Source organism: Penicillium angulare (assembly GCF_028827245.1).
Source record: "Penicillium angulare strain IBT 27051 chromosome Unknown utg000001l_segment0_segment0, whole genome shotgun sequence".
NCBI classification, from domain to species: Eukaryota; Fungi; Ascomycota; class Eurotiomycetes; order Eurotiales; family Aspergillaceae; genus Penicillium; species Penicillium angulare.
The window spans coordinates 3,988,242-4,000,690 of record NW_026623160.1 but is presented as its reverse complement, the minus strand read 5'-3'; the positions used below and the strand labels follow the sequence as shown (position 1 = coordinate 4,000,690).

The 12,449-nt window shown below is 47.2% G+C and overlaps 1 protein-coding gene across 1 annotated transcript; it reads right to left on the bottom strand.

The window, feature by feature from the left end:
* Positions 1 to 10,137: 10,137 nt before the first annotated feature.
* Positions 10,138 to 11,831, bottom strand: N7478_001370 (ankyrin repeat domain-containing protein; the record flags this gene model as incomplete). Its single annotated transcript, XM_056917585.1, has 3 exons — positions 10,138 to 11,177; positions 11,259 to 11,775; positions 11,829 to 11,831. The coding sequence occupies 3 exons, from the start codon at positions 11,829 to 11,831 to the stop codon at positions 10,138 to 10,140; spliced, it is 1,560 nt and encodes a 519-aa protein (XP_056785465.1).
* Between the last annotated feature and the right edge of the window lie 618 nt (positions 11,832 to 12,449).

Here is a 12,449-nt window from a genome sequence, read left to right as displayed (position 1 = left end):
CTCTGCGCTCTGGCATGCTCTGAACACATCTAACGCATACTTGGGAAAGCGTCTTTTGGAATTCCCTATGATTTCTTGAAACTCCCGCCGACGATGGAATGAGTCCATTGGCACGAGTCATGATGAGGAGGCGATTCAACATAGTCAACTTACTTCAAGTGTCTTCACATGGCGTACCCCTGGCTTCTTTATTATTCATCAATTTTCTTCCAGGAATCATGCCGTCTATATCGTGAATCTCCGTTAGCTGGTAGTGGTTGCTGAGACTGGTGGTGTCACATCAGGAGACGCTTTGTACAATTACCTTGCTATGTTCGGCTATGTACCAGCGAAGAGTACAATAGTACCAGTTTTCATTTAGTGCTTCTACAAATATCATGTAGATTAAGCTTTGAAGATGGATGTGTTGTAGTTCAGAGGTATGAATTATTATTTTTACTCTCGGAGGAAGGATGAGGCTATATATACAACGTGTAGCCAAGTTGATTTCCAATCAACTTGGTCTTCTGTATAGACACCACGGAGTTAATTCCGATGGTTCGGCTTGATTCCTGATCTGCACCAGCCTCATATCACAACAGGATGGAATCTGGTGCCTAGTCACCAACAACACGATTGAAGGATATTTATGTGTACATATTGAATGAAATGACGAACTGAAGAAGTGGTAAAATACCACTAGGACACTTCAGGATCGACTTTTTCCGCGTTCACCTAACTTCGTTAAGAGTATGGCGTCATAACACGCCAAGGTTCAGTTATAGAGACCTTTGAGATCGCTCAACCGATCGAGATACCTATAATCAATCATCCAATGCTATTAGACATGCTCAGTCCTAGCCAGTACCCCATTTCTTCATACTGACATAAAGTCTAACGAAATGACCGACATTAGATGAGGACCAAAGTGGCGGCCCGAGTGTATTCCCCCGCCCCTGTCCAGTGATTCCTGATTGGGCATTACGTGCACGAGCCCCGCCAAGGATTTGGGTCGCGCTAACTCTGGTCCACGATCACCCGTCACCACTCGAATCTCAACTTCTTCCCGCAGGTGAAACGCGATGCAGCATCTTTGTGTTCCTCTCCATTTGTGAGGTCTGAAACCAAAATGAGGTTGGTCGATTAGCCACAAGGACAGTTATGAAACGCGAAGCGCCACCTAAACTACGTGGCTGTCACAGTGACAGTGAGGAGCGACTACCAAAACTCCGACGATGTGAAAGCTCGAGCACAAGCCCAGAATTCCCGAAGAGAGAGCACAACCACATCAATCCACAGCACCCGATCTCTCCATTTTCGCCTGAGCTTGATAGCACAGTAAGTACTCTTCGCATTTCGCGCGAGTCATCTACTGACTGTACAGAAACCGGATACTCTAGCACGTCCAGCAGCAATCCCAACGCCTCCGCATGCGACCACGGAGCTTACAGACGGAATATATCAGTGGATACCCGCGCCATCGGAGATCGATTCACCCGAAACAATGAGCCAACCGGTATCGAAAAGATCCCGATCGCGTTCGATTTCTACGGATCGGGGACGCGCTCGGTCGGTTTCGTCGGAGAACAGCGAGAGCAGCTCGGCTCGGGACACCAGGTCATATGCGTACAGAGCCGTGAACTACGTTACGATACTTGAAACAAAAGGCTGCTTCATGCGGCCGTCCTCCGCTGGCCCCATAGCCGACGACGTCGCGCTGTGTGAGCGTCTTCTCCGCCAGCTGATTGAACCCCCCAACGGTACCTTGTTTGACGACGAGCATATTACAGCCTTCCACAATGCACTGCAGAACCGGTCTGAAGCGCGTCTTCTGGTGGACTTACACCCCCTCATCATGCCGTGCGCGGAGAATCAATTTATACGAGGGAATCAAGCTTTGAGGGATGTGATTGATGGGTACGATGACCCGTGGCTCAAAACTGAGCCAATATATGGCCCAAAACCGCAGCCTGATCACGCACGCGGCTTGAAATGGTCAACCTTCTCAGAGAGCCAGCGACGTAAGCTCGGAATCAAGCCGGATGAGAAATCGCCGTATACGGCACGGGAAGACATGTACTTCCCTTATCTGACAGCAGAAATCAAATGTGGGAACCAGGCGCTTGAACTTGCTGACCGGCAGAATATGCACAGTATGTGTATTGCCCTGCGGGCTGTGGTCTCTCTGTGTCAAGCGGCGGGGCGCACGGAAGAGGTGCATCGACGAATTCTGGGATTCTCTATATCTCACGAGCTTGAAGGCTTTCGAATATACGGTCACTATCCTGAGGTCGATGATGGTAAAGTGTCATTTTACCGCTGGCCTGTGGCACAACCCAACGCTTGGACCAAAGAGGATCGGTGGGCGTGTTATCGTTTTGTGGAAAATGTTGACCGCGAGTTTCTGCCGCTGCATATCGGCCGCTTGATGCGGGTTCTTGAAGAAGTGCCGGACCCAGCCGAGGGTTCTTTAAGTGTCGATGTCGACGGACTTGACTTTGAAGTGTCTGTGGTCGGATCGCAGGAACGACCGGGGTATCGCAGAGCTACATCCTCGCAGAATCGTGGCTTACAGCCAGAGCTACGTATGGTGGTTCAAACATTGCAACAACAATTGGCAGAACAGAAGGCACGGGAGACGGACCACCAGGCACGAGAAGAGAAACTTCTTGCTCAACTAGAACAGCAAAAGCTACGGGAAGAGAAATTTCTCGCCCAGCTGGAACAGCAACGAAAGGAACAAACCGTACTACAAGAAAAACTTCTCGCAATTCTAGAACAGAAGACAAGTCGAAATGAGTGTTGAGACAGTCTCTTGGAGATGAATGCAAAACCATCTATCCGGGGATGCTGCAGCGGGTCTTTTTGTGCGCTTTAAGCCCGGCATGGTATTGAAGATATCTGAAAAAAACTGTTCGAATCCTGCGTCAAACGGCGTATCAAACACTTCGCTTCTGTGCATAAAAGATCGACTGGCTATTCCAAATGGCGGGTAGTATCAGTTTTGCAAAAACATCTGCATCTGGGATGTGTTTACAGTTCCGACGCCTTGGTAATTGTCTGTTACTTCCTGACTGAGTCAAATCGCGAAGCGCAGGAAATTTCATACGCACAGTTACAGCACACTTTGATATAAAACAATCTTATGGCCGAGGCATGACTCACTAATTGGCGTTGGTACTGCGAGTGCGAGTGATCATGGCGTTTCTATCATTTGACCGTGTGACTCAAGCCATTGCTCACTTTAAATTAAATTAACAGCATCGGCTATAGGAGAGGAAGCATCTACTCAACAGTCTGTCTCAACGGACCTCGCCCAATAGCACTGCGAAAAATCTACCCACATTCATGACCCTTCAACAGGTGTTAAATGAAATGAGCCTGGACGCCTTACACGAGGTTTCTTCATCGAACCTTTCACATTTTGCAGGAGCTACCTCGGTCAGTTTTAGGTGAGAGGATCTTAGGAAACCTACAGCCTGCGATACTGACTATAAATCAGTGGAAAAGAACTCTCTTTTCTCTTTTATTTTTGACTTTCACAAACCTTCGCCAGCTGGAGAAGCCCAACAACTCGTTGATTATTTACATTGGCAGAATGGCCACCCCACGAACACCTCACATGATCCGGATCCGTCTTGCTTGTGCTTCGCTTGCAGTGGTGGGTCTGGCTATTGCGGGCCTCAACTCAGGTATCGCTCATTTTGCGGTCGTCCTGCGCGATCGTGCAAAGTCTGATCTCGCGAATCCTGTCAACAGCATCGCCGACAACACGTTCAGTAATCTTATGAATAACGCGCTCGTAGTAGGCGTTCTCGGGGCCCTTGCATCTCTCTCGTTTGCAATATTGGGGCTAGTCTTGACCGTTTGTCCGAAGTGGTTATCGCGGCACGACGAGCATTATATCCCATATGGCGTAATTCAATTTATGTTTTGCGTCGGACTCATTGCTTTGGGCGGCTACCTGGCAGATGGTGTACATGGTTATCGATCTTCTTTTGCACATTTTGACCACGACGATGAAATTTCTTATTACGAAATCATGTACTATGGCGGGATTAGCCAAGCAGGCTACGGAGCTCTAGTGATTCTTGGAATAATCATATTGTTTTTGCTTGATTAAGCTGATGGGGAAGAGGCGGGTGAGGTTAGAGGACAATGCGGGTTTGAACGGACACTGGAAGGCAGAGGTAATTTCAGAGGGGATCCAACTTGGTCATGTATAGATTGTGGGTGTCCTTATCTTGTTTCTCTTCCTGATATATTTTGTGTAAGGCCGTTTAGCATATGAAAGGACCGGCGGTACAAAACTCATTTTATCATAGAAGTGGAGAATCAGCAAGTTCTGCCCGAGTCCCTACTTAAAATGCCACAATCGTCACGAAGCCTCTGGAGCTAGGTATCGCGCATCACTTGTTTTTTCTCCTGGGCTTCCTGTGGATGAACATGAGCGGAAGACACGCAACATCCGAGGTTTTCCGGGCTCGAGGTAGCGTGCTATATTATGTATACTTTGCTTACTTCCTCGCGCTACGTTTTGGTTCTCATCCACACAAGCAATCTTCAAACCTGGACGTCTTTGCGCTCTAATTTGAAAGCGTCTAACCCGCAAACAATGGGCAGACTTAAGCACTGAGTTTCAGCTGCGAATAATGTGTTAAATCAACGCTATCAAAAAGCTCTCGACATGAATTTCACAGATGTCAATCAAGGGGTAACTCCAACTTTATCCTGGGGGTCTTAAACAGCGTTGATTTAAACTGTTGATTCAACAGTGAAGATCACCTGCTAATCCCCCAAAGCCACAATATGTTGTTCCCTTCAAGCACAATAATAATGCGTAACTTTCCACCATAAAAATCCATCTATCAGGGTATCTTCAACGATCATTGTTCGGTTGATTCACCATCTCATAGGTGAAGACCACATTCTGACCTGGCATACACGGCCTCTGTGAGCATTCAAGGGTGTGTACCTATCCAAAAGATCTCAATATTCATCGGTTCTCAATAGTTACTTGCGCATGAAGTAGGATGGTCAGGTACACGGCTCACTTCGCCAGAAAGGTATAACTACCCTCTTAACCCACCTGAAACGCTTTTCTTCCCATGCCTTTTGAAAGACGTCTTCCTCCGGCAAAATATTATTGATTTCCTAACTACGGCCCCTCGCTTAGCATTACCGTTGGTAAGTCTACCGATTCAGTCGTTCCGCTTGGCTGATCCTCGCTATCTCTTTGCTACAGAAATTTGACTCTCTTCCCATGCCTAGCTTCTTTGAAACGAGAGGGCGAAGACCCCAAGTATGTATATTGTCCCTGTCGAAAATATGGTTTGCCTAACGCCTCATATATGTCAGTGCCAACCAGAATTCGTTGCCCATCGACCTTCTTCAAAGACGAATTTCCTGCAAGCCTAAAATGCGGACTCACAGGTCCAAGGCACGCTATATGGACCCCATCAACGCACAAAGGACCTTCAACAGCAAGATCGGATTTGAATAGCCTTGACTCGCTTTTGATCGTATCTCATATTTACAATAGATCGACAAAAAAAGTGAGCATGGAGATACGCATCAAGCTGGTAAGTCGTCATGAGATTCCTGCAGTGCAGAGTCCAGATACATGCGAACTGTTTACGAACTAAGTTTACACTTGGGCATAGGCTAGAGTCTCTATAAATATCTCCGCAATCCTCGGGCTCCCGTCCAACAATCGCCCTGCTAACCGTACTGTAATCCGGTCGGTCCTCCACATGACGCGTCGTGATAAGTCTTTTCTTCCAACTACCTGGTTCTTCCATTGTACTGACGCATATAACAAATATTAGGGCCACTCGAAGTAGAGCGTACGACACCCAATGCACTGAAAGGGGTTAATGCCCAATAACTGTCTTTTCAGGTAACTTCATCCTCCTTGTGCGAACGAGGATCCCTACCCACTCTATTTGGACCACGCTGGTCTTTAATGGTCTTTTTTAAAGGCCTTGATACAAAATGGAGGCTTCACAAGGTAAGACTCTCCCACTCGCTGCTATATGGCATTAGGTTGATAACGTGGGTCCCGGGGGGTTTTATATACAACATCCAGCCCCCAAACCATATTAGCAATCACTAGTTAATTCCGTGGAGGCTAGGAATTGATTCCGACGCAAGGTTTCGCATCACAACACTTTCAACAACGATCAATGCAACCGGACTAACGCAGGGGTTGAAGGAATGTCAGAATCCAGGCGCAAGAAATGGGGCAGGGCTAAGCCCAACAGTGATCCCGACCATTGCGGGTATCGTGTTGATCGCCGGGCAAAATTAAGGCGGTAAGTTACCGGCGCGACGCGTCGCGTCACAACGGGACACACATACGCTTGCTCCCTCCTTGCCCACTGCTACCACTAGTGACGTCGCCACCTCCGTTGACCCGACTTTTTCTACACTCCGCCTAACCTTTGAACCAGGATATCTATTTTCATGCCAAATTATCCATGAAGAATGTCTGCTCCTCGCTCCACACCCATTCGACCTCGTCCGTCATCTACCAAAGCTTGGGTCGTTGATGAATCAGAAGAAGGCGTATCAAAATACGTCTCAACACGAAGGGTCTCAACTGCCTGCAAAGAATGTCAGCGTCGGCGAACAAAGGCAAGGGAATCTTAAAAAATCGTATCACTTCGCCGCTTACTTTTGATCTCTCCAATAGTGCAGTTCCGGAAATCCGTGCTTGGAATGCACCAAACAAAACTCTGTTTGCATAGTGGACGAAGGCTCCGACAAACGACGCAAAAGCTACTTAAATAAGATGGAAGAAGAATTGGGTTACTATCAGAGATTTATGGATGACTTTCTCGAGGCTATACGAAGTTCCGATGATAATGAGGTCCATCACATCATCAATGCTGTGCGGATGGGATCATCGACCAGTGAAATACATTTCGAGGTGAATAGTGTCCTCGAGGGAAAACATCCCTCCTGGCTTTAGATTAAAAGAAGTGCTTTTAAAAACAGTCACATTTGAATCCAAGGTATGCATAGAGCTCCCGTAGTTATAGTAAAGGATATCGCAAATATGCGAGAATACGCGCACCTAGTAGGAAAGCCGATATTGAAGAGCTTGACCGGGGGGGTATCCTAATAATGAGCACATCATTAACAGAACCATTGAAAATACCCGAAACTTCATCAGCCTCTTTGGAGCCAGGAAAAAGAAGATGGTCAGGTGGACAAGGTCGAAAGCATGCGCCCCACTTCATCGGAGTAGAAGAGTGGCCAGACAACTTACCAGTGGTTGTTGGGAAAGGTGGGCCTGATAAGGGTCAAGATTATTTGGCTAAGAGGAAGAGGTGAGAAGGAAGCGGTGCCAGTTCAGAGAGCAAAAATTAATACCTACTCTGCGGGGAAATGTGCATCAATTCTGTCTTCAGTTGAAAGCAAATGTTGAGACACGGTCAGATGTGAAATCTGCTGACTCGCCTGTGAATATAGGGGTAAAATTAGAGAGATCGGCAACACAAAAATGAGTTGTCACGTCACAAAAAGAGGAGACCTGCGGGTGGCCATGATCGTTGCCAGTCGTTCTTCAAAGTGGGGCTCGATTAACATGAAGTGACTCCGCCATATTATTTTTGATCCAAGACCAACGCGGTGAGAGCGATTTGAGATCCATATTGGTCCCTTATCGGTCCACGAAGGCTAGCAGCAAACAGGCAAATGACCAGATATCGTTGATTCCTGTCAGTCTCATAATGCATGTGAGAACTCAATGTCAACGGTGATCTCTGACGTCGAAGGGCCAGGTAAGGCCCGATCGCAATACCTCAAAGAGTCATGACTTTTGAACACTGTTTGATAGATAAGGTGAAACAGACTCAAGCCGGGAAAGGGGTCCTCCAGAAACTCTGGGGATTGCTCCTATTGGTCAGATTCATTCATCACTAGATTCATGAACGTAGCTTGAGTCCCAATTCCAACCGCGCGGCAGAAATAGATGTGTTGGGTTCCAGAACAAATTCCCTGCAGCTTAGGAGGCCACATGTTCAGTCATAAATCTTTTTTAGCCCCGCCGGAACTGATCTTCACGCCGAACGTCAATCACCCTCCCGTACCCCAATATAGAAGAGCTTGATGACTCTTAGTTCACACCTCTTGCCATGACATGGCATTCTTGATATCATAAAGCGACGCTTGCGAACCCACTTCGCCCCAATTGGGTAATTGAACGCCAAGGCCTTTTCTCCCTGCTGGACCACTAATATCAGACTAGGGGTGACGTGAAGGCCGGAAGGTTTATTGCATTTACCAGCTCGGCTGGGTCTCTCTGCTTCGACCATAACAGACAAACAAAGAAGAGTGATTAATGGTTGATCACCGGTAACTTAATCCGAGCCATTTAAGTACAAATACTTGCAGGATGGGCTCGAAAATTGGACATCGTTATCAGATCGTTAAAGCGAAATGTTCAATTCATCCTGAGTTCGTCGGTAGAGCACGCCTATCAATGCAGGCTGATAATTCAGTTTCGAGGATTTTTGCGGATGAGAGCATGCGAGAAAGTCACAAGTCCACGATTGCGGGCGGATCTTGCCCGTCGCCTACGGGGAACACCTCCGGCAATTGGAAATTGCTTTGCCGACCCCCATAAAGGGGGTCTCCGGGTGACCCCGCTCCCCGGCTCGAGGGCGCTTGGGAAGTTAATCAAATGTGGCCGGGGGCGGGTCTGGAAAAGTGGTTTGATGCCAAATCATTGGCAGATGTGCACATGAACAGCCCTTAAATTGCAACGACGAGACAAAATGTTGCATTCCTAAAACTCGACTTCAGAGATCGACGCGTCAACAGCGGTGGTCAGTGGGGCGACACGTCAACGCGCCACACATATCTACCACGCGTAACCTCGGTGGCTTATTGGTAACACTGAAGACATGAAAAGGCTTTGTTACTCACAACCAATATTGCCAAAAATGGGATTGATGTCGCATCTGGAATGGTATTCGAGTTCGTTCCTATTTAACTTGCTCTTGCCGTGTTAGCCCCTTCCATGAAGAATGAATGTGCGGCGAAGACGTACCAGAAAAGTTCAAGCGTGGATTGACGGCGTGCTGACTGGACCCCCTTCTAAGGCCTCAGCTCAGAATGAACTCATTCCAGCGTCAGAAACCTTCCCGTATAATATATTTCCTCCAAGAAAGAAAATCTCGAAACTCGCGGAATCCTTCGATCACACAACTTCATTCGGGGTAGCGACAGTGCGAGAGTGAGACGTTGGATACGGAGGATACGAGGCCCTTGAAATCCGAGTCTAGTAGTGATATTGATCATCTTAACTTTTTCCATTGAAGAGTTCGTTGGGAAAAGAATTGACTCACATGGTAGGTATATCTTGCACGTGTGCCTTCTATACGACCCACTGCCGTTCTGGTCTGTCCGCCGCAACCATTCTCAGAGAACTGTCGTGGCAAACCGTACTGTAGACTATTTTGAATCCATAATCAAGAATGCTGATTACGAATAAGGCAACTTCCGTCTGCATACTAGATAGGCTCGGCATACACCAGTTCCAGCTGGTGGATCACCTTCAGAGCCGGCCAGCGTGGTTCCACATGGATTTTCGACGATCTGGCTGTGCCTATTAGAATCGGCATATGATGGTGGGCAAAAATCTCATATTCGCTGTCAACTTCGAAATATCAGCAGTAATGCGAATTACACTCAGAATTTTGTGCATCATAGTGCTAGGATGTTCGTTCATCATGTTCTACATCTGAGATATAACAAGTGCTCCCATAATACTTTGTATATTGACAGACGCTCACGTATGTTGCTGTGTTACCGCTATGAGTGAGTCATGCTGGTCTTGAATGAGACCCCAGCACGGATACGGTCGCAATCTTGTGCTCAAAAGAAGATCGGACGTATCCTTTTCTTATTCCCGCCCACTGAGAGTTGGGTCAAGATATATTGACACTATTTGCAGCGATGGTACTGTATATCCCCAAGATACCTAATAACACGAGAGGGAATACAACATCCCAGTCTCCAACTATACAATTCCAGATGGGTGATACGATACAGTACCTCGGCCTCATGCAATATCTTCTTCTAGGGCTGGTGATCAACAAGCAAATGTAAGAAGCATAGCCAATGTGGTATGTTAGAACAAAGAGATTGTCAAACGAAGCTGAAATTTACACGACTTTTTCGTATCTGACGTTGTCTCTCCCTTGACGAGTAGTCTCTGTGGCTCTTTTGCTTCATTGCCTCTTGGATGAGACGGCTCATATCACGATTTTTACGGGATTGAGCAACTTCGGCTGGCATTGCCAAAATACAAGGCAAGTTCGGGCCCTGGAGTAATCTGCTGACCATTGCGATATCTTCTCGTTTGACCGCTAACAACAGGGCCGTCTCACCCCAACCATTGATCGTATCAATATTGATTCGAGGATGCCCAAGCAAAATATCTAGGATATCAAGTCTTCCGTGACAAATGGCTACACAAAGTGCCGTCTCCTTATCAGGACTGTTCAACTGGTTGATCTGCAGCCGATCACCTTGCCGGACCAGCAATTCAACCATATCACGGTGGCCCTCCTGGGTTGCCAAAAGAAGCGGCGAATTATTGGGTGTTTCCACGGCGTTAATTTGTGTCTTTTTGTGAGTGAGGAGTAATCTCACCACTGCGGTATTCCCTTGTTGTATAGCCAGACAAAGAGGAGATTGAGAGCCCCCGCATAGATTTGGGTCAAGACTCGGCCGGCTTAAGAACCATCCAAGAACGGTTGTATCATTTCTTCTGGCTAGATGGTGGAGCGAGGTAGAAGGGCTATCATACTTCCCACATGTTCCAAGCGTACTGATCTCCACGTCCTTCTCTTCCAGAAGCCTCTGCGTGACACGATCATAGAATGAAAAGGTAGACCACCACAGCGCAGTCCTACCGTAACTGTCTTTACGGTTCAAGAGAGTATTTGCGTGGCGAAGTAGAAAATCCACTGCCAAAAGATGACCGCTCCTTGCCGCTGTGTGGAGAGGTGTCAGTCCCTGTTCATCAACTATATCGAATTCCTCTCCCCGGAGGCGCAGCATTCGTGATATGGAAGCACCTCCGCTACCAGCAACTGACGTAACCGTTTCCTCACTTCTAGTGAGCGGTGTATCCTGTGATATGACTCCAGGGGATGTCGCTTTCCAGTGATCAAGTAGGAGATCTTTGATATTGTTTCTGTTTCTGATGCATGCTTGGATTCATGGCGATATTCCAATCAGATCTTTTGTATCAGGGTTGGCACCTCTTATGAGTAGTTGGCACACATAGTCTCTGTTTCCTTGAAAGACAGCAAGCCAGAGCACCGTCTGCCCCTCAGAATTTGGGAGGTCGACTTTGAGCTGAGGGTGTTGAAGGAGCTGGGTGACGATGACGGATGATGTTGTCGCCACGCTGTGCCACAGAGCACTCTCTCCCTTGGTATTTCTCAAGTTCACGCGCAACCTTCTCTTCTGCAGTAATACTTTGATCACCAGCTCCGAGCCGTGATCTGCGGCTGTCATGAGAGGGGATGAATCGTCAACTAGTGCATTTACGTCGGCTCGGTAAGAGATTAACGCCTTTGCAAATGCACAATGATTGGTCTTAGCAGCCCAATGAAGCGCCGAGCTGTTTTGGTGCTTGATATTGTACTTTATTAGCGCCAGACGCAGCTTGGGATAGAGGTTTCGGTGGGTCTGAGCAAAAGCAGAAATCTGGCCGCCCGATAAGGTGCTGGCTATGATCCAAAGAATCTCCGTTGGAAAATCGATAATGGAAACCTGTAGAGTATATTCAGCATTCAATTCCATTTCAAAGCATCGATTGCTCATACCATTGCCTCAACCCTCAAGCTGTTGACTTTGTGAAAGTATATGCAAAGAGGTTATGGGGTGCTGTTTCTTTCCAAGGCGATGCGTGAAGTTTGATGCAAAGTAATGAAACTAATGCACCGTATTTTTGGGCGATTTAGCATTGCAAGGGCCAATCAATTTAGGAATTAGGGGATATGAAGAGCTTTAAGTATCACTAAAGCGAAAGAGTGGATGCTTGACGATGCAATCTTGCTGCTGTAAATTGCGCTTCAGTTCCCAGGCAGACTATAGAAACCTCCAGTATTCAGAACCGTGGCTCCGGGAGTAGTGACCGGGATCCCAGGGACAAGGCGGTTCCCAGGACCGGCATATACTTTCCCAAGACATTCAATAATGATCTCATTACCGATTCATTCTCAGGCTCTTGGTTATTTGGAACACATCATCCATATCTGGTCCACAGTAATGTCTACTTGAACAACTTGAGACCCTGAATGATCCACCTTTCTTCCCTCGACATATTTGAGTTTTTGTGCTAAATACGAAACATGCTGGACAGACTGCCAAATTAATTTTTACTTTGGATCTGCAGAAGCCTCGATGGGAAAGAAATCGTTCAATTGACCATTTGCTGCTGCTGG